General features: G+C 33.0%; 1 protein-coding gene across 2 annotated transcripts; it reads right to left on the reverse strand.

Annotated features, from left to right (window-relative positions):
* Positions 1–2,544: 2,544 nt before the first annotated feature.
* On the reverse strand, positions 2,545–24,678 carry LOC111060704 (gastrula zinc finger protein XlCGF57.1). 2 transcript variants are annotated; one of them, XM_039444072.1, is made up of 4 exons: positions 24,474–24,674; positions 21,601–21,745; positions 6,665–6,754; positions 2,545–2,871 (listed from the first exon to the last, which is right to left on the reverse strand). In XM_039444072.1, the coding sequence occupies exons 1-4, from the start codon at positions 24,483–24,485 to the stop codon at positions 2,846–2,848; spliced, it is 273 nt and encodes a 90-aa protein (XP_039300006.1). In that variant the 5' UTR covers positions 24,486–24,674; the 3' UTR covers positions 2,545–2,845. The 2 variants fall into 2 exon arrangements, with proteins under 2 accessions (XP_039300006.1, XP_039300005.1); XM_039444071.1 differs by lacking the exons at positions 2,545–2,871; positions 6,665–6,754 and adding an exon at positions 19,131–20,996 and having other exon boundaries at positions 24,474–24,678.
* Positions 24,679–25,568: the final 890 nt, after the last annotated feature.

The raw sequence follows: 25,568 nt of genomic DNA on the forward strand, positions 1-25,568 counted from the left end.
TGCACTGGCGATGATTAATACATGGGGAATACATGGGCCCATGTTGCAGCGAAGAGATTACACAAAGAAAATCCAATCTAGATATTTAGCGGAGTACTCTAACAATAATTTTTCCTCACTAGTCGCGGTAGTAGTTTAAATTCAAACAAGCGAAGCGGTAATACACATTTGACTTCTTTAAAAGGAGAAACAACCGAGAAGCGTCAGAGCACCAAACTTCCTCAAGCAGTTACAAACACGGAAGAGAACTGGTAAGCAAAAAAGGCGGGGGAAAAACAGGGAGAACAGTGCTATCTATGGCAGTAGCATGCTAGATGGCCGTGGGTGAGCGCGATTGATTCAAATGGCTTGGCCCATACAGATATAGACTGTTACGGTACAGACAAAAAATATTGAGATTATTCAAAAATGATAATCTTAATATTATACAAAGTGGGCTATAAGTACGAGTAAATCTCGTAAACGTTCTCAATGTTTTATCTGATAATGTTGAACAATTATTTTACTCAAGTTGATACAAAAATTATTATCTGAAATTAATTATAAAATTAATTAATTAATGAATTATTAAATTATAAAAATTATTATCTGATAATGTTGAACTATTATTTTACTCAAGTTGATACAAAAATTTCAATTATGTAGTTTTTGATGTTAATATTGGCTACTTTCAAAAACCTGATTAAGGTACTTATCATTTTACTCAATTTAAAAAATAATGTGATTGAATGAACTGTCTTGATTATTACAAAAACCTATTTTACACATGTTATTATTAAAGGAAACTTAATTATTACAACATTGTAGTTCGTTTATTCAACCGAACTTCTTAACCCAAATTATTTTTTTTCTGTTTGTTTTGGTGTATGATTACAGATAATGAATGGTGATATTTACGTTTCTAATTTACAAAGAAACATGAAACCAGAGTAGCAGAGAAACAAGGTATCAAAGTTACTCTTTATAACTGTGTAACAAAATGAACAAGGATGTTTGGACTGCACAGTAAGAATGCTGCTCACTTGGTAAGGATTTCTTGCGAAATTTACAGTTATTTTAAATTATCAAACTGCCAAATTTGCTAAATTTACAGTTATTGTAAATTTAAAGTTATTTCAAATAATCAAACTGCTAAATTTACAATTATTGTAAATTTACAGTCATTTCAAATTATTGAACTGCTAAATTCACAATTATTGTAAATTCAGCAGTTATTTTAAATGATAAAACTGCCAAATTTGCTAAATTTACAGTTATTGTAAATTTACAAATTGCTACATTTATAGTTATTCTAAATTTGTAGAAAATTTCTAAATCCAGTTACACACACAAATCGATTTTTGAGCGTTCTTATAAATATTAGAACTTCAAGAACTTCGCCGTTCTTATAAATATTAGATTAAACATAACTTGACTAACATATATGTGTACCTGTAGCCAAGGTCTGTTCAATCCGGTAGAATATATATATATAAGGACGGCAAAAAATCTATGTTTGTTAGTCCAGTTACATACACATCGATTTTTGGACATACGATTTTTCGCAGTCCTTCAATGAGATTTAACATAACGTGACAAACATATAATGTGTATCACACAGTGTTTGCCAAGTAGAATCTAGTAGAATTTCAAAGGACGGCAAAAATCGATGTTTATGTAACTGTAGCTCAACACTACTACTATACTATACTACTACTATATTACTTAGTAGATGTAATATTGAAAAGGAAATTCAGCATTGCTGAGCACATATTGCAGAAATAGTTGGGTAAAACAGGGAATTTTGAAGGTCGGCTATTCTAGGAAGGTACAGCACATTCCAGGGTACAGTCATAGTATACCAAGATTGTAATCCTATACTATCAAACGAGCAACTTCTGTTCATATGTTTGCATTTCACCGGATCTCTAAAACGGTTCTAACGATTCTCATGAAATTCAGAACATAGGTTTATAATATAAAGATTCGATTGCACTAGGTCTCATCCCTGGGAAAACTCGCTGAAGGACATAAAAAGGATAATTATTATTCATCCTTGGAAAAACAGCTGATAATAATTATTTCGTCGTCTGTTGGTGATGGAAGTGAGTGAGCGAGTTCATGTGTGTGGGACTGTGTCAAAATTATGACTCAGCTGTTGAACTTACGTACCGGTAATCATTCAATCAGGTACTTAGTGCCGGTCACAAAAAAGCCGGGACTATTTTCAATCCTGATTAATTCCAGTAGATCCATCTTTTTGAAATAGTCTTCTCTGATTTGGTTCACGTGAAGTTAATCAGGATTAAAATTTAACCGGCTTTTGTGCAACTAGGCCTTTGTGAGTGAAATTTTTGCATTCCTCTGGCAATTAATCTCAATTTACTGTGATAAGATAGATCTTTCCTGTATGAATGTTATTATAATTTCTTATTTCGTAATAAATGTTTTATGCTATGGTACTCCAGAGCGAAGCTCGGTCCCTGATATTAAACAGTAATTTATAAAACAGCCCAAGTTTTGTATCTCAATATCAGTTTCTATTTTATGTAAAATAAATATCGATCAAATTTTAAATAGCGTTTATTCAGAAATAATGATAACATGAATAAAAAGGATTGCTCATTTTCAAGTCTTCTCGTTCAAGATAATGTGATATCTTTCTATTAATATGTGCATTGTATTCTTCACCATATTCATCTTAACTACAATTAAGTAGGTACCGTACTTCATTCTTGTACTGTAACAACTTTGCTTGTCTTCATAATTAAGGTTGTTATTCGTCATTCTTTTTCTCGATTTGTCACATTTCTCTCACTCTTGTTCTCCTTCCTATTTTGTGTTTTGTAGCTGAATCAGGACAATTTCATAGGTGAGAATTGCCCCTGCTATCTGAAAATTATAAAAAGTACCTTCTTCAGCATCTCTAATACTGTAACTAGACTACAATATTTTTATTGCAAACTATATATTTCTCCTGAAAACTTTTTACAACATTATAGCATAATTTATAGAATATTTCACATCTTTGAATATGTTGGAATAATTATTCAATTACATTATTAATTGAAACTACCCAATTGAAATTGCCATAACTATTTATGGAATCAGAGAACTTGAATTGAATGAAAAAGACTGAGAAATTGTCAAAAAACCACTGATTTATTGATAATTAGAAAGACCGGTTTCGGTTATTACACCATTGTCAATCTCTGATAAACTCAGTAGAGTCTTGTAAAACAGTTTATCAGAGATTGACAATGGTGTAATAACCGAAACCGGTCTTTCTAATTATCAATAAATCAGTGGTTTTTGACAATTTCTCAGTCTTTTTCATTCAATATGAATAATTACCACAATATTAACTTCTCAACTACACAAAAAGTGAATCACAGAACTCTACATAATCAAACATAGCTTGGCGTATGTGACATGTCATAATAAGTGAACAAAGTTGAATAGAGTATTATTATATTATAGAAAAGAAGATCAATCCAGAAACAGAATACAAAGCCAAATCTTTCATCTAAATAACTCGAAACACTCCTTCATTTAAAATTTGAGGTACTATACCGTTTACTACACCGTTATAAATCTCTAGTCTACTGAAAGCTCTAAGATCGAGAATAGAATAGAATGACTGCCTTTATTTTATACCTGGGAGGGCGAAGTTAGGGCGCAGTCGGCCCTCTCTTACACTCAACCCTCCAATACAATACTAAATTATAATTTAACAAGCAACCCTCAGTAAAATAAAACAAAACGATATTTTAAAAGAAAAAAGTAAAAAAATAATAATAAGTGGAATAGTTGAATAAACTTAAAAGTAGAGCATTCTTAAAATGTAAAATAACAAAGATCTGTTGGGGAAATAAATACAACATTTATCACGGAATGATAGGATCGACGAAGCAAAAAAGACCATTATGGCTACAAACCTTATAAGCAAGATGAGAAAATAAGGAAATTAATAAATACTTCTAGCATGAAATTAATTTTGAGAGAGAAAAAGAGTATTTTTTTATATCTGTCTTTAGAGTTTACTTTTAAAGTTGAACTTGATTTTCTTAAAATTGCTCCAAAGAAATTTGAGAAGGGAAATACTTCTTCGAGAAAGCTTTGGCCACACATCGAAATGATTCAGTTCAATTCAATTCAATTCAATTTATTTCACCAAAACACAAAAACTTTACAAAGATGTGACAATCAGAAAAAAACAACAATAATTATTATTCTAAATATTTATATCATCTATCTGTAAAATACGGCTGGAGGTGAAGAACTACTGGCATAAGTGAAACACTTGTTCGCCAGTAGGAGTAGAGACTTACCGTAACTGTTTCTAAATCTTAAGCTAATAATTTAAAATGGAATATTATTATTCAAACAATGGTAAGTATATTTAAAATAAATGCTATTAATTGTGAATTAATCCAGACAATAATGAATAGTTTTAAAAGCTGAAAAAAATTTTAACTCATAAAATATTAAGATGGAAATAATAGTTGTGAAGTATCCAGTTTTTAATATTTATTGGTACAAACTTAATAGGTACACCGATGAGCTCGTTCGGGATGCAGTTTACAATCTTTGGAGCGATGTATACCAGCTGCTTACGAATAACCGTTAAATTCGAATCATAAGTAACATATCTATGTAGATTGTATCTTGTTCTATGAGTTACATTGATTCTTGAAAATGAGCTTCTATGTTTATTGAAAAATTTAAATTTGCTAAGCACATAGAGTTGACGGATTGACATGACTCTCAATTCACTGAATGCAATTTTTGAGGGGAACAATATGGGTTTATTTAATATGGTTTTTATGATCATTTTCTGTATAATGAATAGTGGTAACAAAAGAGTGTCATAAGTACCACCCCAAACCGCCAAGCCATAATTTAATAGAGATTGTACAATTGCAAAATAAAGCATTCTCAACTTTGATAAATCAAGTATCGACCTCAACTTATAAAAATTATAGGAGACAAACCTTAGTTTATGGCATAGGTATTCAATATGCCTTCTCCACTTGAATCCCTTCCTGATTATCAAACCCAAATATTTTATTTGACTAGTCCTTTCAATCTCAGGACATCTACATGGAGCATCGTCTAATAAATTACAATTTAAATGCAATTTGAGTGTACAATTTGTCTCTTCATGTCCAGAGATATTTCTTGAAAAGGCGATATATTTTGTTTTTTTAATATTTAAGCTTAGGGAGTTAACATCTAACCATTTCTTCAGAGTGGAGATGCCTCTGGAGGCGGCTCCATAGACTCTCTGCCAGGTGCTCTCTCCAAACAACAGCACAGTATCGTCAGCAAATGAGAATACCACACCTCCATTCAGGTCTAATCTGAGTATCTCATTTACATAAAGGAGGAATAAGATTGGTGATAAGACTGTTCCCTGAGGGAGACCATAACCGGAGAGAGGCAGATCACTCACACAGTCATCAAGTGTAAGAATTTGTGATCTATGTGCAAGGTAGCTATGGAACAATCTCAGAGTTGTACCTCTGATTCCTGCTCGATCCAGTTTATTTTTTTTATTTTTTTTTTTAGGATTACGTCCTAAAGACTCCAGTCATGGAGTATAAGACAAGTCATGTTATTACATAATAATTCTAACACTAAGTAGTTCAACCTAGTTTAGGTTTGAAAGGAATTCTTGTACACTATAAAAAGCTCTATCAACTAAATATTTTTTAATTTGTTTTTTGAAAATCTTCAAATCATCATTACTTTTCAAGATTTGAGGTAGCTTGTTATAAAATTTCCTACCAATATAATCTGGTTTTTGTTCAAATAACCTACTATTGTGGCCCATTATATGATAATCTGCTCTGTTTCGCGTATTATACTCATGAACATCTGAATTCTGGATCACACCACTCGTTTTCACATGCATTACAACTTCATATACATACAAAGATGGCACAGTTAATAGACCAAGCTTTTTAAATAAAGGCCTACAAGAGTCTAACCTATTCACTTTCTCTATACATCTGAGTGCCTTCTTTTGAATCTTAAACACCCTGTCCATATTTTGTTGAGATGAATTACCCCATACTAAAATAGCATACCTAATATGAGATAGTATAAGTCCATGGTAAGCAGTTAACAGTAGTTTTTTATCATTCAGCCTATGTTACATAGACTACAGCCTATAGCCTATAGCCTAATTGTTACAGACTACAGTAGTAACAATAAATTTCAAGTCGTTTTATTTCATCAATATGGAGATTTACCATAACATCACCTCTACTACAACACAAGAACTGATATTTCTGACTCAAAGTGATTAGGAGACCAACTGAAGGTATTTTGTATGTTGTATTTTTATCAGTATCGTTTGTTGTATTTATTTGTTTATTAAAATGTTGGAACTTAGGGCTACTTTCTTGTATTTATAAAATAGAATTATAGTACCCTTTAAAATTAATAATTGTATTCTTGTTTTATTATTTTATTAATTTTAAAGGGTTATAATTCTATTTTATAAATTATTTGTTTATTGTTAACGTTGTTGTTATTATTATGGTATCATGATCTATTGTTGATTATGCTCGCTCAACTCTTTGTACATAGGGCATGGCCCTGATTACAAAAAATGAACTTACGGTTCGTACTATATAATTATAATTCTATAATTCGACATCACAAGAGGTTTACTCACTCCAAGAAGAAAATTGCGGGTTATAGAGAACATATTCAGGCCCGTGAGTGAAACATGATCGGATGTCACTTCTTGCAGGAACCTTTGAACCTGAAAACAAAAATATTAATTACAGTAACTGAAGTAACTATAACTATTTGCATTTAATATGAACCAGTAACTGGATAAAAACTTGAGAAGAAACTGAATCATGAGTTTAACGCAGGCGCTATCATGGAGAGTAACATCATCATTGTACGATTTTGTATCCGTAAAGATGCTAACAATATACTTAATTATATCATATCGTACCCTTACTGGCAAAACTCTCCAAGTCAAAAACTACAGTTTTGAGTTATAAGCATGAATAGGATTTTCGGAGAGTAGCCTACTATCATAGAGAAACAATAGCGTAAGCCGATTGTTATCTCGAGCATGAGAGATTGTTATCTCAAGCCGATAATCCACGTAGTTCTTTCCCGTGAAGCTGTGTGACGCTCGTAGTCTCTCATACTGTGCCGTTCATACACTCTCACCCCAACAAAACAGTAAAAAACGACAATAATCGACAGTAATCGGCTTGAGATAACAGTAAAAGTTGCAACATAAACGCCCTATACCATGGGATATCTACTTACGCTATTGTTTCTCTATGGTAGTACCATAGAGAAACAATAGCGTAAGGTACTACCATGCTACAAAGAGCAATTGCGTTTAGGTTTCAACACTTACTACATGTAATGATCAAATTTCTTAATCACATTTTTGCTCGATATTCATTTAAAATTAATTGCTCAAAAAAATTACAATTTCAATAAAAAGTGTAATTCAAAGTCAGAATGTCACACTTAGTGAGTTTTGCCTGACTACCAAACAGCAAATATTGCTCACCATCTCCTAATTAATGACATTACTGTGCATTAATAATAATTTATTTTTGTGGAAATCAAATCTCACCAAACATGGTTAGTGAATTATGATTGATGGAGCGCTGTGTTCATGAGGATCAAAAACTCAGATAGTTAGAGAATAATTTTGCTAGGCCATAATTTGATTCCTTGAAAACTAAAAGACTTTGGTGAGTTCTGCCAGACAAGAAAAACGTGTCTAGCAACTTAGTGAGATCTAATAAAATGGAATGTTATTTTATATTAAAATAACAATTTACACTTAAAAAACAAAACAAATCTGGTTTCTGATAGCTCAACATGTAGCATCTACAACAAATCTAGAGATCATTGAACTGGATACTAGCCACCTTAAGGCCCGCCGCAAAGTACACCCACGCCGTGGGATGCTTGTAAACCATTGCTATAGTAAACGCAAATTGGAGAGGCGGGTGATGATGGTGGCTCCATCTATGAGTGAAATTGGTAAATAAATAATATCGTGTGACCTGGCTGGCTCAGGTCTAATGTCAGAGTTTTCAGGTCGCAACTGATCAATTTCAGGGCCTCTGACATGATCTATAACGACTGCTTTTTAGGCAGCCGGGAACGATGGCTTTACGTGTCCTTCCAAAACACGGGAGAAATACGTGTCCATCTCTGAGTGAAATCGGTAAATTTCAAGCAGTAAGATATGTTCAAACAGTTTGTCTGCTTCGTGTTTGTTTTCATTTAAATTTGTCATCATAACCTAAATTCTCATTTTTTTTTTTTAAATCCAGTCATTCATTTTATTCTAACTGAATAATTTGGAATGGACATCAACATTTTAAGCATCAATTCAAGCCTTCACTGAACTGTTGTAATTGTACAAGTGACAAGTATTTGTTTGTTTTTCTCTAAAACATAAATAAAACCTGATTTTTAAATTGTCATGAATGATTTACACATCTCCAATATTTAGAATAACATATTATGCAATTTAAAGCTTGGAATTTACCAATTTCACTCAGAGATGGTGCCACCATCACCTGCCTCGCCAATTTGCATTCACTATAGCAATGGTTTACAAAACATCCCACGGCGTGGATCAGTGGGTCTACTTTGCGGCGGACCTAAGTCTGTATAGTGTTACTGAGTTTACTTCTTTGTAAGCATGTCGTTTTCTAAAAAGCAACGAGTTTTACCTTAAAGTGGGGTAAATATGCCCACTTACAGTGGGGTTACCTTGAACGAAGAGTTATAAAAACAGGCCAACACACTGCATGAACTGAAGATTAACATCAGAACAGAAATCAAGAACATCAATGTAAACGTGCTGAAAAAAGTGTCATCAAACATAATAAAACGAGTTCATGCATCCATTACTGAAAAGGCAGCCATTTTGAGTATTTGTAGTAAATATGTAAGTATTTTGTGTTTACATGTTCTAATAATAAATAAAGTTTGTAAAATACATTTTATTACTTCCTTATTTAATGATGTACGCAACTTTTTGATCACTCTTTATATTGGTGTTATCACTCACCTCAATACAATAGCTTTCGTAAGGACATTTAAAAAGTTCCGGTGTGACTTTTAGGCTTGTAATTCTGTGGTATTACCAAATACCTTGAAGCAATAACCTGAGGTTGATCTTCTCTCTAAATCACCACCCCAGTTTGCATCTACATAACCTACAATCATATCATCATTCAATTCTCTCTTATATACTAGCTCTAAATCTAAAGTACATTTTACATATCTCAATACACGTTTTAAATTTTTATACAACATTTCACTGGCACAACTTTGGAATCGACTCAAGAAAGATACAGTACAACACAAATCAGGTCTAGATCCTACAACAGCATACATAAGACAACCAATTAGTCTACGACATTTCTTTTCTATTTCTACAGACTCTGACTTATCTCTAGTCAATAATTCAAAGTTGAAATTTTTATCCATGGGAGTGTCCATTGGCTTACAATCCTGCATGTTGAACTTTTCCAATACATGTTTGAGATACTCCTTCTGACTAATAACAGTTAGGCCTACCCCCTTCTCAATATCTTGTTTGACATTAATTCCCAAGAAATTAGAAACTAAGCCCAAGTCTTTCATCTTGAAATTTTCTTGTAAGACTGATTTCAATCTTGAAACATCATTCTCATCTGAACCAAAAATAAGTAAGTCATCTACATACAATAATAGAAATACCTTTTTACCCTCCAAAATTTTAGAATACAAGCAATAATCATTTTTAGACCTAGTAAAATTGTTCATTTTCATTACAGAATCAAATTTAGAATTCCAATCTTTTGGAGATTTCTTCAGACCATAAATTGACTTCTTAAGTTTACAAACCTTATTCCTAAATCCTTCTACTCCCTCTGGTAATGACATATAAACGTCTTCTTTGATATCACCATTAAGGAAAGCATTTTTCACATCCATCTGATATACAGGAAACCCTAATTTATTTGCAACACTCATGAAAATCCGAAAAGTTGGCAATTTGGCCACAGGGGCATAAATGTCATTTAAATCTATGCTATCCTTTTGTTGAAACCCCCTAGCAACTAATCTAGCCTTGTACTGAATGGCTACCCTTCCCATCATTTTTAATTTTAAATACCCATTTGCTATCAATAATTTCTTTGTTTTCTGGTACAGTATCTACCTCTGTCCAAGTATTATTCTCTTTCAAAGCATTTAGTTCAGTTTTTACTGCCTCCAACCACTTTACAGAATTGTTTGATTTCATAGCTTCAGAAAATGTAAGAGGCTCATCTACTTGTAGACTAAGATAACTGGTTTCATAGTCTTTCAACCACACTGGTTTTTTAATCACTCTCTTCTCTCTCCCTCTTATTTCATTATTTTCATCCATCATTTCTTCTCCACTTTCTTCATTTACTTCTACTTCATTGATTCCATCTTCAATATCATTTGTTTCAATCTCAATACCCTCAGCTTCACTTGTATCAGTTTCTTCTACTTCATTATTTTCAATTTCTTCAACTTCATTTATTTCAGTTTCTTGTACTCCATCATTTTCAATTTCTTCAAATACATTGTTTGGATCATTACCTTTTGCAATTCCCTCAATGTCAAAGCCTTGATTTATCTTGAATACTTTGGGGTCAGAATACTTTTCACCTTGGTTAGATTGCTCAACATTTGAAAAAATTACATCCCTAGAAACAATTATTTTCCTCTTATCAGCATCCCACAACCGATAACCATTTTGCAAATATCCTACAAACGTTAGCTTCTTGGTTCTACTCAAGTTTCTTAAGATTACCTGCAACATGACTGTATGCTATACTTCCAAAAATCGGTAGTCTTGATAGATCTGGTTTTTTACCGTACCACTTTTCAGCTGGAGTACAATCAAGAGTACATGTTGGGCTTCTATTAACAATATAAGCTGCTGTCCTTACAGCCTCACCCCACATTTCCTTTTTCAATCCTGAATCAAACAAAAGTGCCCTAACCTTTTCTAGCAATGTCCTATTGATTCTTTCTGCCTTTCCATTTAATTCTGGAGTGTATGGAATGGTGAAATCCATGAAAATCCCTCTACTTTGACACCAATCCTTGATTTTATTACTAGAATATTCCCCACCATTATCACACCGAAATTTTGAAATTTTAGAATGTCATTTTGCCTCTACTTCAGCTACAAATTGTTTCATTATATCAAATACCTCACTTTTATTTTGAATAAGAAATACCATGACAAAATGTGTGAAATCATCTAGAAAAGTAACCATGTATCTTTTATTGTCCCAACTTACCGGGGTAATAGGCCCACAAACATCAGTATGTACTATTTCAAGGGGTCTTGTTGCCCTTTCCCTGACTGTTTTAAAAGGTTGCCTTGTTTGGCAAGCAGACAAGCATATTTCACATGGGTTTTTGGAAAAGTCATCAATTTTAGTTTTAATATTCATTCCCTCACTAAGATTTATGAGCTTTTTCATGTTATCTACACCAAGGTGGCCTAGCTTCCTATGCCATAATTCTACTTCATTAGACTCATTAGACTTGGGTGAAATAGTGCTAGTCATTACATGATGGACTGAATTTGAATTATGTATTTTCAAGTCAACTTCAAACATACCATTCGAATTTTTTATGCCTTCCATAATGACTTCATTGTCTTTCAACACCTCAACCCTATTTCCACTAAATAAGACCTTACCATCGTTCTCAGTGATAGCACTTACAGATAACAAATTTTTAGAAAGTTCTGGAACATATAAAACATTATTTAAGTTGCATTTGTCTGATTTGATGTTTCCTACCTCAAGAGCAAACATTGATTCATTTTCCTTGGCTACTCCTACTTTACAACTAATTGGAATGGAACTATCAAATAGTGATTTAGATTTTATCATATGTGAAGTAGACCCGAGTCAATTACGAAAGTGTCATAGTATTTTACATTAGAATTAGTAGTTAAAAAGGATACTTGGTTCTTCTTCTTATCATTCTGTTTTTTACGAAAGTAACAGTCTTTGTCTTCATGATTATTCTTCTTGCAAATACTACAGAATAGACCACTTTTCTGTTTCATTTTATTTCTGCATTCACGGGAAATATGTCCATAATTTTTGCATCTGTAGCACTGGATTTCCGATGTTTTGAATACCACTGGTTGCACAGAATCACCTTTATCAGTAGATAGTCTGCGTTCTTCATTCACCAACCGGGAGGTTAGGTTTGTGAGATTTCTGTCACAAATTGCGGTTGCTTCCCACGAAGTTTGAAAGTGGGTGTATTTCCTGGGCAGGGAGCTGAATATTTTGCCAATAACCATCTCGTCATCGATTTCGTGTCCAACAGATTTCAATTTATGGGTCAAATTTTCCAGACGGCTGATGAAACTAGCAATGTCTTCATTAGCCTCTAGTGTAAAATTGAAAAAGTCCTGCATTAGAGAAAATTTCTGTTGTTTTTCATCACGTTCGTAGATTTGACACAGTTTTTTAAACATTTCACATGAAGTTTCACAGTTCAAAATGTGATTCAAAGGTTTTGAGTCAATTGTAGTTATTATTATTTTCTTGGCTTTAGCTTCCTTCAAATTGAAGATAGAAAGTTCTTTTTCTTTACTAGGGTCGTTTGGTTTTAATTCTTTTCCATTAACAATATCACTAAGTCCTTGAGAGTCGAACAAAATTATAATTTTGAATTTCCACATTTGAAAGTCTTCATCGTTGGATAGCTTTCCAACCATACCCAAGTCCGAATCACTGGAACCAGCCATTTTTACTTTGAACTCGATTGCCTTACCTGATTTTACTATTGGGTATTTTACTTTTACTTTTAATGTTTTTACTAGAGTTCAATCACTTCACCGGTATTACTATTTTAGAGTTGAATCTCAGAACTTCCATTGTCTTGCACGAGAGTATTTAGGTTAAAAAAGTTTTTTTACTTGCACACGAAAGATCCAGCCTGGGCCCATAACCTGTTGAAGGTTATATCGGTGAAGAAATAAAGTATTACGATTATTTGAACATTATTACTGATTTTATTTTTACTTTAAAGTCAAAACAATACATTGAACTCAAACGTTTTACTTAAGGCATGTTACACACACTTCACAGAGACAGAGAGCAGTACAGAGTAGTTTTGGCGCGCAGCTCAGTCACCAGTGCCTTGCCAATCACACATATTATTATTTAGTCTATTTCATTGTCAATCAACAATGAGCAGATCATAATTATGTCATTAAACATAGCATATAATGTACTATGGAAAGCCGTAATCATTACAGGTTTCTCATTCATATTGAATCGAGAAAATATACTTATTCTATTCAACCTAACTATAATAATTTGTTCCATCAATCTTGACTCTTTAGGTATAATCATGATCATGAGCATAATCTTTGGCATAGAGAGCAAATAAAACTTCCAAGCATTTACAATAAATATTATAGTAATTACCAAGTTATCAGAAAATAAAAGACACATTCTTAGGGTGGAAATAAGCACATGGTTCTCTTATTTTTATTCAATTTATTCTCAAAATAGTACCGGTATAGGTCTACAGTGTACGCTATAGCCTACTTTTATTTTGTTAGAGTCTGTAGTTTTCTTTTGTTGGATACTTTTTGAATATTTAATCAATTTTTGATTATTTTTCTTTGCAATAATTTTTCAACAAAATATTAGAGCAAGACCTGATCAATGTCAGTTGAATTTCTTCTGACCTATGCTTCTCGCAATGGTCTATGCTCATATCCTTCTGGTTCAAAACACTCACTGTTACATTAATTATCAAATCCAATTGATTGCTGACTAACATAAACTTAGACTCTAACTCCTTACAGCTGATTATTTTCTTAACTACCGTATTATAAAACTATGTACAATATTGTATTTACAGCATCAAGAGATGGGAATCTGAGGCCTCCTCTATCGTTTGAATGAATGAGCCTGAAATTTGGATGTTCATTCAATTCTTTTTCAATCGTTAAGTTGCATTCACTATTTTTACACTTCTCTTCAATAAGGAGTGAGCACAATACCCTTCAATAATAAGTAAACTCTTCATTTGTAGAGCTTTAATCAAATAAAATTGAACATGACTTTCTACTAGTAACGGATCAACAACATTTGATATTTATGAATGAATCAATGACAACGAAAACATATGGTTTATCATATATCATTCTACCCGGCTAGATTTTCGTGTTATCTTAGGGGCAAGATGACGGAGCGACACAGTAGACTCTTGTCCATCAGGGCGACGAATGTGAGCATACTCTGGGTTTGCCTCAATCAATTCAACTTCTTCTACTGATGAATCTTGCTTTGAATTTCGGTTCATTTTCTTCAGCCAAACTGGTCCTGGGCTCATTAGCCAAGATGGTAGTGACTGTCCATTTGTTAAGGATCTCATGTGTAGGAACATTCGTTCATGAGGGGTGCAATTTGTTGTAGTACACAAAAGAGATCGGATAGAGTGAAGTGCATCAGGCAACACTTCCTCCCATCGATTTGAATCAAGTCCTCGTGATCTTAGAGCTAGTGTTATTGCTTTCCATATAATTCCATTATATCGCTCTACTTGACCATTCCCTCTCGGATTGTAAGGCGTTGATCTACTAGTTGCTATCCCTTTTGAGCCAAGAAAGCTCTTCAACTCAGTTGACATGAAGGATGTTCCTCTGTCTGTGTGAATATAGCTTGGAAGGCCAAACATTGATATTAATGAGACCAGGCAATTTATGACTGTTCTCGCAGTCATGTCTGGACAAGGAAATACAAAAGGGAATCTTGAGTACTCATCAACCATCACCAGTAGGTATTTATTTCTTGTTTTTGATTGTACGGGTCCTTTGAAGTCCATATTAATTCGTTCAAAAGGTTTTGTTGCCTTTATGAGATTTCCTTTTGTCTTCATATACTGTGGTTTTATTTCAGAGCAAATTGCACAATTGGAGCAAATTTTCCTTACATCATCTACAGTATAGGGGAGATTTTTCATTCTGAGCCAGTGGTAGAAACGAGTTACACCAGGGTGACAAAGTTCATCATGGTATTTTGCCAAAGCTGAGTTCAATGTTGAACAACCAGCTGTAATACATATACGAGAGAGTGCATCAGCTGGTGCATTTTCTTTTCCAGGTCTGTAGACTATGTTGAATTTGTATTCAGATAATTCTAGGCGCCACCTTTGTATCTTTTCATTTTTTATTTTTCTATTGTGTTGAGTGCCAAACATGAATGTGACTGATTTTTGGTCAGTGATCAAAGTGAATTGTTTTCGTAGTAAATAGTGTCTCCATTTTCTTATAGACTCCACAATGGCATAGGCTTCTTTCTCAACAGCTGAATGCCTGGTTTCACTTTGGGACAAAGTTCGTGAGAAAAAGGCTACTGGTCGAGAATTTTGTGTTAATGTTGCACCAATTGCAAAATCTGATGCATCTGTCTCAATTATGAATGGTACATTTTCATAAACAAAGAGCAGTACCGCGGAAGCAATTTCATTTTTCAACAATTCCTGGTGCAAGGCGTTCTGGGTCAGGTTTAATTTCTCCATGTTTTATCTCATACCCAAGGAACTTCAATGATTTTTTTGAAAATTTACATTTTTCTTCATTTATAGTCAAGCCATACAATTCAATTACTTGTTGAAATTTCTTAAGATTTCTGTCATGTTCTTCTTGATCTGAACCGCAAATGACAACATCATCCAAATAGGCAAAGCAGTCGTTCAAATTCTCTCTTTCTATAAGTCCGTTTATTGTACGTTGGAAGGCAGCTACTCCATTGGTTACTCCGAATGGTATTCGTTTGAACTGATAAAGTTTTCGGCCTACTTCAAAGGCAGTGTAATGTCGTTCATTCTCAAGAATCGGTATTTGATGGTAAGCTGACTTGAAATCTACAGTACTAAAAAAGTTGTACTTGGCAATTGTGTTTACAAGATCTTCGATCAATGGGAGAGGGTATGCGTCTAAATTTGTGAATTTATTAATAGTCTGTGAATAGTCTATGACCATTCGTTTCTTCTGTCCATTGGTTACAATGAAAGGCTGGGCACGCCAACTGGACTGGCTTTCCTCAATTATTCCTTCTGTAAGGAGGCGATTGACCTCATTCTTCATGAATTCATAGTCATCTTGTGGGTGTCTTCTGGATTGGGTAGTTATTGGGTGGCAATCGGGAGTCAAGTCATTGAAAAGGGAACATGGTTTTATCATGGCCTCCACCAAGAGGCAATCTTTCAAGGGTGGTGTGGTTGTAGAATTATTATCTATTACAAGAGGCTGTTTATTACCATTGAATGCTAAACTTATTGTAGAGTGATTCATCAAAAAATCGTGACCAAGTATCACATTGCAACAGCATTCTTTTAATACCAAGAGTTTAATATTGTATTCATTTCCTTTGTACACAATATTGCTATAAACACATGCTTTTGTAGCGGTGTTATGTTGAACAGATGCAAATCTTATAAAACAAGAATCTGATGCAGTTTTAAATTTATTCGTTTTTGCAAATTTTTCATCAATAAAACTGGCAACACTTCCGGTATCAATAAGAGCTGGTGTATTTATTCCATTCACCGAAACAATAATTGTAGCTTTAGAAAGATTACTGGCTATACCAGCTGCAGTAATAGTTGACGTAGTTAGTTTTTCTTTGAGCGTTTTACTTTTACACACATGGGAAAAGTGTCCAATTCGGGAACATTTATGACAAGTCTTTCCTATTGCAGGACATTCTTGAGAATTTGAGTGTTTTTTATATCCGCAACGTTGGCATTGAATGGATTTCTCTACAATTGCCTGTTGATTTTGGGTTACAGCATTAACATCCGAGAAAGATTCACTCAAGCTTATGTTTTTATTTTCTTCAACAGAGTTTGTATAACAAGTACTTTTAAAGGAGTTGGCATATGTTTTTGCGGATTCAAGAACATGTGCTTGGGAAACGGTTTCTTGTAGACTCAAATCTCCTTGTTGAAAAAGTTTCTCTTTAATTTCAATAGAACATAACCCTGAAACAAGAGCATCTCTAATATGCTCGTTTTTGTTTTCTTCGGCTGACACTCTAGTGAAGTTACATGATAAGCTTAATCTTTTTAGTTCAGAATAGTAGTGATCAATGGACTCACCTATTTGTTGTTTTGCATTAGCAAGGCAGTATCGTGCATGAATTTCGTTCTTCGGTTTAACGAACATATCTTCCAACATGGATATAGTTTCTTCATATGAAGTATAGCTTTCCACAATTTCGTATAAAGCAGGTGATAAGAAGTTTACCAATATTTTCATTTTGTCTTTGGTTGTCGTTCCTTCTAAGAAATTTTCGAACGTCTTTTTCCAATGTTTCCACTCTCTCTCTGCCGTAGGCGAATCTGGGTCGATAGATAATTCCTTTGGCTTGAGAAACTTGTCAATATGTGATTCCATCTTATCTTTTTCGTAGTTACGGTTTTCAATCGTTTTTGTCGTTTTCTTTGTCGGCATTTTTATTTGATTAAATTGAAATAAGTAAACTCTTCATTTGTAGAGCTTTAATCAAATAAAATTGAACATGACTTTCTACTAGTAATGGATCAACAACATTTGATATTTATGAATGAATCAATGACAACGAAAACATATGGTTTATCATATCAGTTGCATTCACTATTTTTACACTTCTCTTCAATAAGGAGTGAGCACAATACCCTGCTAAATAGGTTAGCAAGGACATGTCAGAATCCACATTACTTATATCACTATCATCAATTTGGATATTTACAAAATCATCAAGAACATAATATGATAAAGAATGCAAGGATTCCTCACTTCCTTCATCAAAAAAACTCTATAACAAACGAGCGTTTTGAGCCAGACTGCAGGCTCAATTTCATAACAGAGAAATTCCTTATTCTGGTTTCAATTTCATAAATTTGTCAGATGGAAATATGGTACCTATTGGGAACCAGCTAATCTTCTATACAGCCCAAACCTAAACTCTAAATCGTCTGTTTGAATTTTACCTGGTAGTATGTAACTCATTCCTAGCTCTTTAATACAATATTCTGTAAATCAATCATTGCATTTGTGGTAATTGATAGAGCAGAATGTGTCTCTCTAGTTAATTTCCCACTCTCACTTATGGAATTTTTCCACAAATCTAACCACTTTACAAATTTGTGAAGAAACAATAGTTTTTCATCACTTTCACTACATGTTAAAGGCTCCTGAAAGATATTTCGAAGATGAAAACCTTTACATGGTGTTTTAACATTCATGTCAAACCATTTCTTGAAAATACGTATATAATTACTGGTGCTTTCAGCATTCATCAAATTATGTTTTTCTGAAAGCTCAGTGATACTCCTAGCAATATGGGAGTTGAAAATATCAAGAGCCAGTTTTACATTCTGCCTTTCCAGGCTTGTTGGCGAAAGAGCTTTTTGTGACAGAGTATACTCAAATTTCAACATGTTTCCACACTCAGCTTTATACATTTTTCTAATTGTGGAAAGTGAGGCAACATTAAGAGAATCATTAGGACTAGGACTAACACTACTTTCACGAATACTACTGTTGCTACAACAGTAGCAACAAATGATAGTGGCAAAAAATAAAAAAATGATGCCAGTTAAGCTGATCCAACATAAAAAAATTTCAACAGGCCATTAACAGGGAATTAAATCCAACTAATGCTGATTAGGTACCTATTGATAGCTGTCTTCCAATTAGTTTTTGGTGAAAGAACTACAGAATTCAAAGTTTAACCTAATATATGTATGAATTTCATACATATATATATATATATGATAGTAGCATTCAAATCAGATTCTGATTTTTGAGGTTAGTTCTTGATCTGGTTTGTCTGCAGATAGCATGACACTGGCGACAGAGAGGACATTTTCATGGCACATGGGTAAAAAATAGTCACTGCTTCATTAACATAACCTCACTTTTGTGCTATTTGTTCATAACTTGCACCAGTTATAGAATAATACTATAAATAGAGAATAATAGAATAAGTTATAGAATAATAATATCAAATATATAATAATAATTCTATAACTGGTTTAAGGTTCAGAATAATAGCATCTGTTGGTTAAACTACAGTGTTGCCAGATTGTGAAACCATTAAAATCTTGGTTAGTTAACTGGAAAACTTAATCGGGATTAAAAACTTACCAATCTCTGTGGAACAGTAATGAATCCATAAAACTAATGCTGATTTGTTAATTGGCATTACTGTCCATATTTAACAGACCTACATGCAACTGGCTAAAAGAATTTTAAAGCTTAATGCCAAAAAAACCTTCTTTACATTGGAATTATGATACAAATGATGTTTTTAAATAAGAATTAAATATTGAAAATTGAAACGAGACTGAAGAGGACCAAAAAAATGTTATTCTTTATGAAATTTGAAAGAAGACTAGTTGTGAGACAAGCCTATTGTTGTACCCCAATCATATTCATATGATGTTTGATAATGTTTCAAAAAAAAATGAAATTAGTCAATTTTTGAAGCCAGAAAAAGAGAACTAACCTCATTCATAAAAGATTCCACTGCAGGAGTTACCCACCAAGTTTCTACTTATTAATAAAATGAATTGTATCAATTGAAGATGTAGGTTTAAATAAAGTTGGATAAGAGAGTGAGAATTGGCAGAATAATGATTAGAACAAGACTGTGCAGGTAGGACAATAATGACAAAAGTTTATATCTCCACAGTTTGCAAAAGCTTCTGTGATTAGAGCTATAGTTTCATGTAGCTGTGGTAGGTGAACATTATAAATGCTTAGCTAGGAGTTGTTTCTCCTATATGTGTTCTGGTATGTTTTTTCAAATTACCTAACACAGCACTTTTGTAGTCACAAAACTTGCATCTGAAAGGTTTTTCTCCAGTATGTGTTCTGATATGTACTTTCAAAGAACCTAACCTAGAACTTTTAAAATCACAAAATTCGCAGTTGAAAGGTTTTTCTCCAGTATGTGTTCTGATATGTGCTTTCAAATGACCTGAATGAGCACTTTTAAAATCACAAAATTCGCAGTTGAAAGGTTTTTCTCCAGTATGTGTTCTGGTATGTTTTTTCAAATCACCTGAATGAGCACTTTTGAAGTCACAAAACTTGCAGCTGAAAGGTTTTTCTCCAGTATGTGTTCTGATATGTACTTTTAAAGAACCTAACCTAGCACTTTTAAAATCACAAAATTCGCAGCTGAAAGGTTTTTCTCCAGTATGTGTTCTGATATGTGCTTTCAAATGACCTGAATGAGCACTTTTGAAGTCACAAAATTTGCAGCTGAAAGGTTTTTCTCCAGTATGTGTTCTGATATGTACTTTCAAAGAACCTAACCTAGCACTTTTAAAATCACAAAATTCGCAGTTGAAAGGTTTTTCTCCAGTATGTGTTTTGATATGTGCTTTCAAATGACCTGAATGAGCACTTTTGAAGTCACAAAATTTGCAGCTGAAAGGTTTTTCTCCAGTATGTGTTCTGGTATGTTTTTTCAAATTACCTGAATGAGCACTTTTGAAGTCACAATACTTGCAGCTGAATGGTTTTTCTTCTGTATGAGTTCTGATATGTATTTTCAAATCGCCTGAATGAGCACTTTTGAAGTCACAAAACTCGCAGCTGAAAGGTTTTTCTGCTGTATGAATTCTGATATGTCTTTTCAAATCACCTGACTGAGCACTTTTAAAGTCACAAAAATTGCACCTGAAAGGTTTTTCTCCAGTGTGTTTCCTTATGTGTCTCTTGAAATGACTAGAATGTTGTGTTTCATAGCTACAGTGATCACAGCTATAGAGCTTTGTATTTGTGCCAGCCACAGATGACTCAGTGCACTTTTCCACTGGAGAGATTAAATGCTCATTCAGTCCACCCACTTCTGTTGCATAGTCTCGGCCAGATGTGCTGCAGTTTGAAGGCCACATCTCTGGTTCACTGTTCACTGAACTTCCTTCAGCCTCTTGCTCATCTGCAATCATCAATAATTCAATTTGTAGATTATGCGGAAACAGGATATTATATAGTTACATCTATGTTTGGAGGTGAGTTTTCTGTTATCACCTCCTATAGTAGATAGCTGTGTTCAAAGTCCTCCCAGTATATCTGATACAATATTATCAATTCTTGATTCTTGGTTATAATGATTAATTTCATATAAAATTTATCTTTTTTGACAAGAGAATATTTTTTTGTAGAATTTGATATTAAATTTTCATGTACGGTAGTGATTACATAGAGACAATGATAATAGAAGTTGAAGTTATCAGAGGTAATTAAAGAGATTAAAGAAGTTCAAATCAATGAAATGTTGTAGGCAATCATCTTTAGATAGATGGATGCAATTTTATGGGATAGTCTGATCACATTACATTTAACATACTACACATTTGTTCTGTACATGTGCATGGTTGACATGTGGCAGACAGCTCATTCAGGAGTAGCATTTACACAGGAGTTCCACTCCCAAACATCAAACCACTTTATGTGAGAAAGCTGGCCACAATCTAATCACCCAAGAAAGGAGTGTGGACCCTGGTCAATCAAGAATCAGGTAGTGATAGAATGCATCTCACCATATGCCTCCTCTTTGATGAAGATCATGTTGTAGCCAGGGATTAGATAATGTTGTTGGCTGCAATCATCTTCCACTGCAGCTGGTTGCTGGCTGCTATCATCCTCCTCCTCCTCCTCCTCCTTTTTAACAGTAACTGTCACCATCTGCAACACATACACATTCACAATCAATAGCAGGACTTATTATTATTATAGACTAGATTATTCACAATTGTTTATGAGGGGGATAATAGCCAGCATACTGCATTGTAGTTGGGTTCATATAACAGTAGGTGAATAGCTTTTTTACTTTCCTTGCCCTATTACCATGGGTAAGGAAAGTATTGCTTTCCAAAAAAAATTAAGGTATCCTAATTTCAAGTTTTCTATAAGTTTCAAGGTTCGTTGAGTCCAAAAACATGATTTTTGGATGTTGGTCTGTGTGTGTATGTCTGTGAACACGATAACTCCATTCCTAATTAACCGATTGATTTGAAATTTTAAACTTGAGGTCCTTATACCATGAGGATCCAACAATAAGAAATTCAATTCAAGATGGCGAAAAATTACTGAAAAACCATGTTTTTCACGGTTTTCTCGAAAACGGTCCTAACGATTTTCTTCAAATTTATACCATGGATAGCTATTTATAAGCCCTATTAACTGACATGAGTGTCATTTCTGGGAAAATTGCAGGAGCTCCGTAATACTCTTGAGATGAGTGGTGGATAATTACTGAAAAACCATGTTTTTCACGATTTTCTCAAAACTGACTTGACCAATTTTTTTCAAATTCATACCCTGTATAGTTATCTATCAGCTTTATTAACTGGCTTGAGTCTCCTTTCTGGGAATCTAATGAGGGGTCTACCCCATCCTTGAGAAATGGACTTTGTGACCTCCTTCTCGTGCATGAGGTAGGTAGGTAGAGCAGTTCATAAAAAGAACACATAGTCGAGATATTTCATCTGTAGAACAGCTGTTTTGACGACTTTCAAAAAATATCATCAAATTTCATAATTTACAAAGGAAAAAGTACTCTGAAAACAATTATATATACACATATACAGTAGTCTGATTGTAGTTTCAAATATGTTGCTGCCAATCGTCATTATGTTATCCCCCTCAATTATTCTCCTTCAAGAGTGGGGCTTACAGTTCAATGAACAAGGAAAGTTGTGTGAGTGCACCACACCAGATTTTTATTATGTAGAATGAGAAGTGTAAGAATAGAAAGTTGTTATGCCATCTTATTTATCTCTTTCCTTAATAGGGCTACTTGTAATATAAATATAAAGAAAATAAAAATTTACCCTTTTTTAAAATATTTTATCACAACATGTTTTGGTCATTTATGCCATTTTCAAGTGATATGAGTTTAATAAATAAATACTACTGGAAGATTCTTATTTTGATCATATGTTTTTATGAACTAGGACTGTAAATTTTGGGTTTAAATTCGCATGATTCCATCAAAAATGGGGTTATTGGTGTCTAATTGGATTAAGTTTATTATTTTATCTCTGTTTAATTTTGCTGCTTTATAAATATGAAATTCTTCTTTGACATTCAGTTTTTGACTTTTATTACCATAATTAAGTATTTTCATATTGGAATTTATATCTTAAAATTATGGCCTGAATCTATCAAGTGTTCAGCAAATGCCGACTTTTGTGTATAGTTTTTAGTGCTTCGATATGTTCTCAAAACCTGATATGGAAATTTCTACCCATTTGCCCGATATAGAATTTGCTGCAATCACTACATTTAAGTTCATAGATTCCAGATTTTTTAAACTTATCTTGCTGTACATTAAAATTTGATTTCTTTTTTATCAGTTCAAATGCATTATTTGTTGTCCTATAACCTAGAATGAATTTATTTTTTGTAAAGGTTTTTCTTATAGCTTTATTGAATTTTGTGTTATATGGAACACAAATATATTCTTTATTTCCTTGATTATTTTGAGTTCTATTCTGCATTAATTTTCCTTTTTGTTTGTAAATCATTCTATCAATAGTTTTGGTATTATATACATTTGTTATTGCCATATATTTTATTATTTTCTTCCCTTTTCTGTAATTATCTTTTGACATGGGAATATTTATTAGCCTGTATATCATTGCATTAAAAGTTGAAATTTTTTTTTGCCAAGGGTGATTTGAATCTCTAGGAATTATACAATCTGTATGTGTGGGTTTTCTATAAATGCTAAAATCATGTTTGTTATCTTTCATGGTACTAATCGTTAAATCAAGAAAATCTATTTCATGTTCTTAAGCTTCCATCGTGAATTTTATAGAAGGTGATATTGAATTTGAATATAATTCAAAATCTTCATGTGTTTTATCTTCATCATTATACAGACATATTATATCATCAACATATCTGTGCCAATAAATAATATTTTTCTTTAGAGGATTATTATCATTCATTATTTTAGATTTTTCTAAATTGTTCATGTATATGTTAGCCAGATAACCTGATAAAGGAGATCCCATTGCCAAACCTTCCTTTTGTTTGTAATTTTTCTCATTGAATTTGAAATAATTTTGATCTACACATACTGTTGTCAATGCTATTAGATCTTCTATTTCATCATTATTTATATTATTATCAATCAAATTTTGTTTCAGAATACTAATTGTTTCATCTGTTGGAATACTAGTGTAGGCTACATGTTGGTTACATCAAATGCTAGGAAAATAGCATCAGTTGGAATTTTTATATCTTTAATTTTTTGAACTAAATAATATGTAGCTCGACCGTACTTCGGCGCCGGCTTGGTGCAGTTAAATTATATGTCCCGGCCTTAATTCGTATTCGAAAATATAATCATAATGTATTTTATGAAATAGGCCCTACTGATTTTTAGGTTATGTGATCTACTTACTTCTGACTCCATTTTAGTATTTATTTTACATTCGAATTGCTATTAGGCTAAGATAACAAAAACTATCAAACTATTAATATAAATTAATTGGAAGACAGCCAGACACAAAAAATACTAATACACCACACAATGAGCTACATATTTGGCAAAAGTGGAAAGACACAAGACCATAGCACCAAATAGGCCTTTACAGAATGGTAGCTTCCAATCTAATCATGCATTTCAGGCCACATGGCTCCAAGACCGAGACCGCGCCATCTTTGTAGAAATTAAATCTACCGCTAATTTCAAAACACTGATCTGAGAACTGCTGCTTTTGCTCTCATAGTAAAAGCGTTCCATCAAATCACTTGAAATGAATCAATTCGAATCAATATATCATGGTTATCTAATAATTCTTTTAATATTATGAAGGTATAATGTTTATTAGTTCAGTAATTGGGAAAACTGTTATAAATTCTGATACAATCATGCTACATTTTGATAATGCAACAAGTTGAACATCTGATGTAATAGGACGGAAGCAAATTTTTTTGAAGTAATTATTCCTTTATAATTCATAGTTGTTCAATAATTCAGTTTTAATATTGCACTCGCCTTTATAAAATAAGGATTGAATCTTTAAAAAAACCTAGTAAATAACTAGTTCGAGTTTTAATTGAGTTGAAATTAAAGTTTTAAGTTGGATTTTGATTGATTGATTGAGTACTTTATTTACTCAATCAATCAATCAATCTAAATCCAACTTAAAACTTTAATTCCAACTCAATTAATACTCTAACTAGTTATTTACTAGGTTTTTTTTAAGATTCAATCCTAATTTTATAAAGGCGAGTGCAATATTAAAATTGAATGAGAGATGTTCAAATTGATGAGAGATGTTCAAAGATTATGTTATTTTTCTTTTTATCTTGTTTGATATAAACTTTTAATAAATAAAGTGACAATTAAAATAAGCACATTTACAACATTGGTGTCGGAAGTGAGATAGAATCATTAAAAAATAATTGTGCTGAAAGTTTGTTACACAAAAAAAGTTTTGCATGAAAGGTAGAGCAAGATTAAAAATGAAGATGGAAACACTCAAGGAGTGGG

This window comes from Nilaparvata lugens, unplaced genomic scaffold (genome assembly GCF_014356525.2).
Source record: "Nilaparvata lugens isolate BPH unplaced genomic scaffold, ASM1435652v1 scaffold2696, whole genome shotgun sequence".
NCBI classification, from domain to species: Eukaryota; Metazoa; Arthropoda; class Insecta; order Hemiptera; family Delphacidae; genus Nilaparvata; species Nilaparvata lugens.

What these genes read in the sequence shown, in the direction of transcription:
- LOC111060704 (XM_039444071.1), bottom strand. An exon ending in CATCAAAGAGGAGGCATATG is followed by an intron (nt 20,997 to 21,600) that starts GTGAGATGCATT and finishes TGATGATTGCAG; the next exon opens with ATGAGCAAGAGGCTGAAGGA.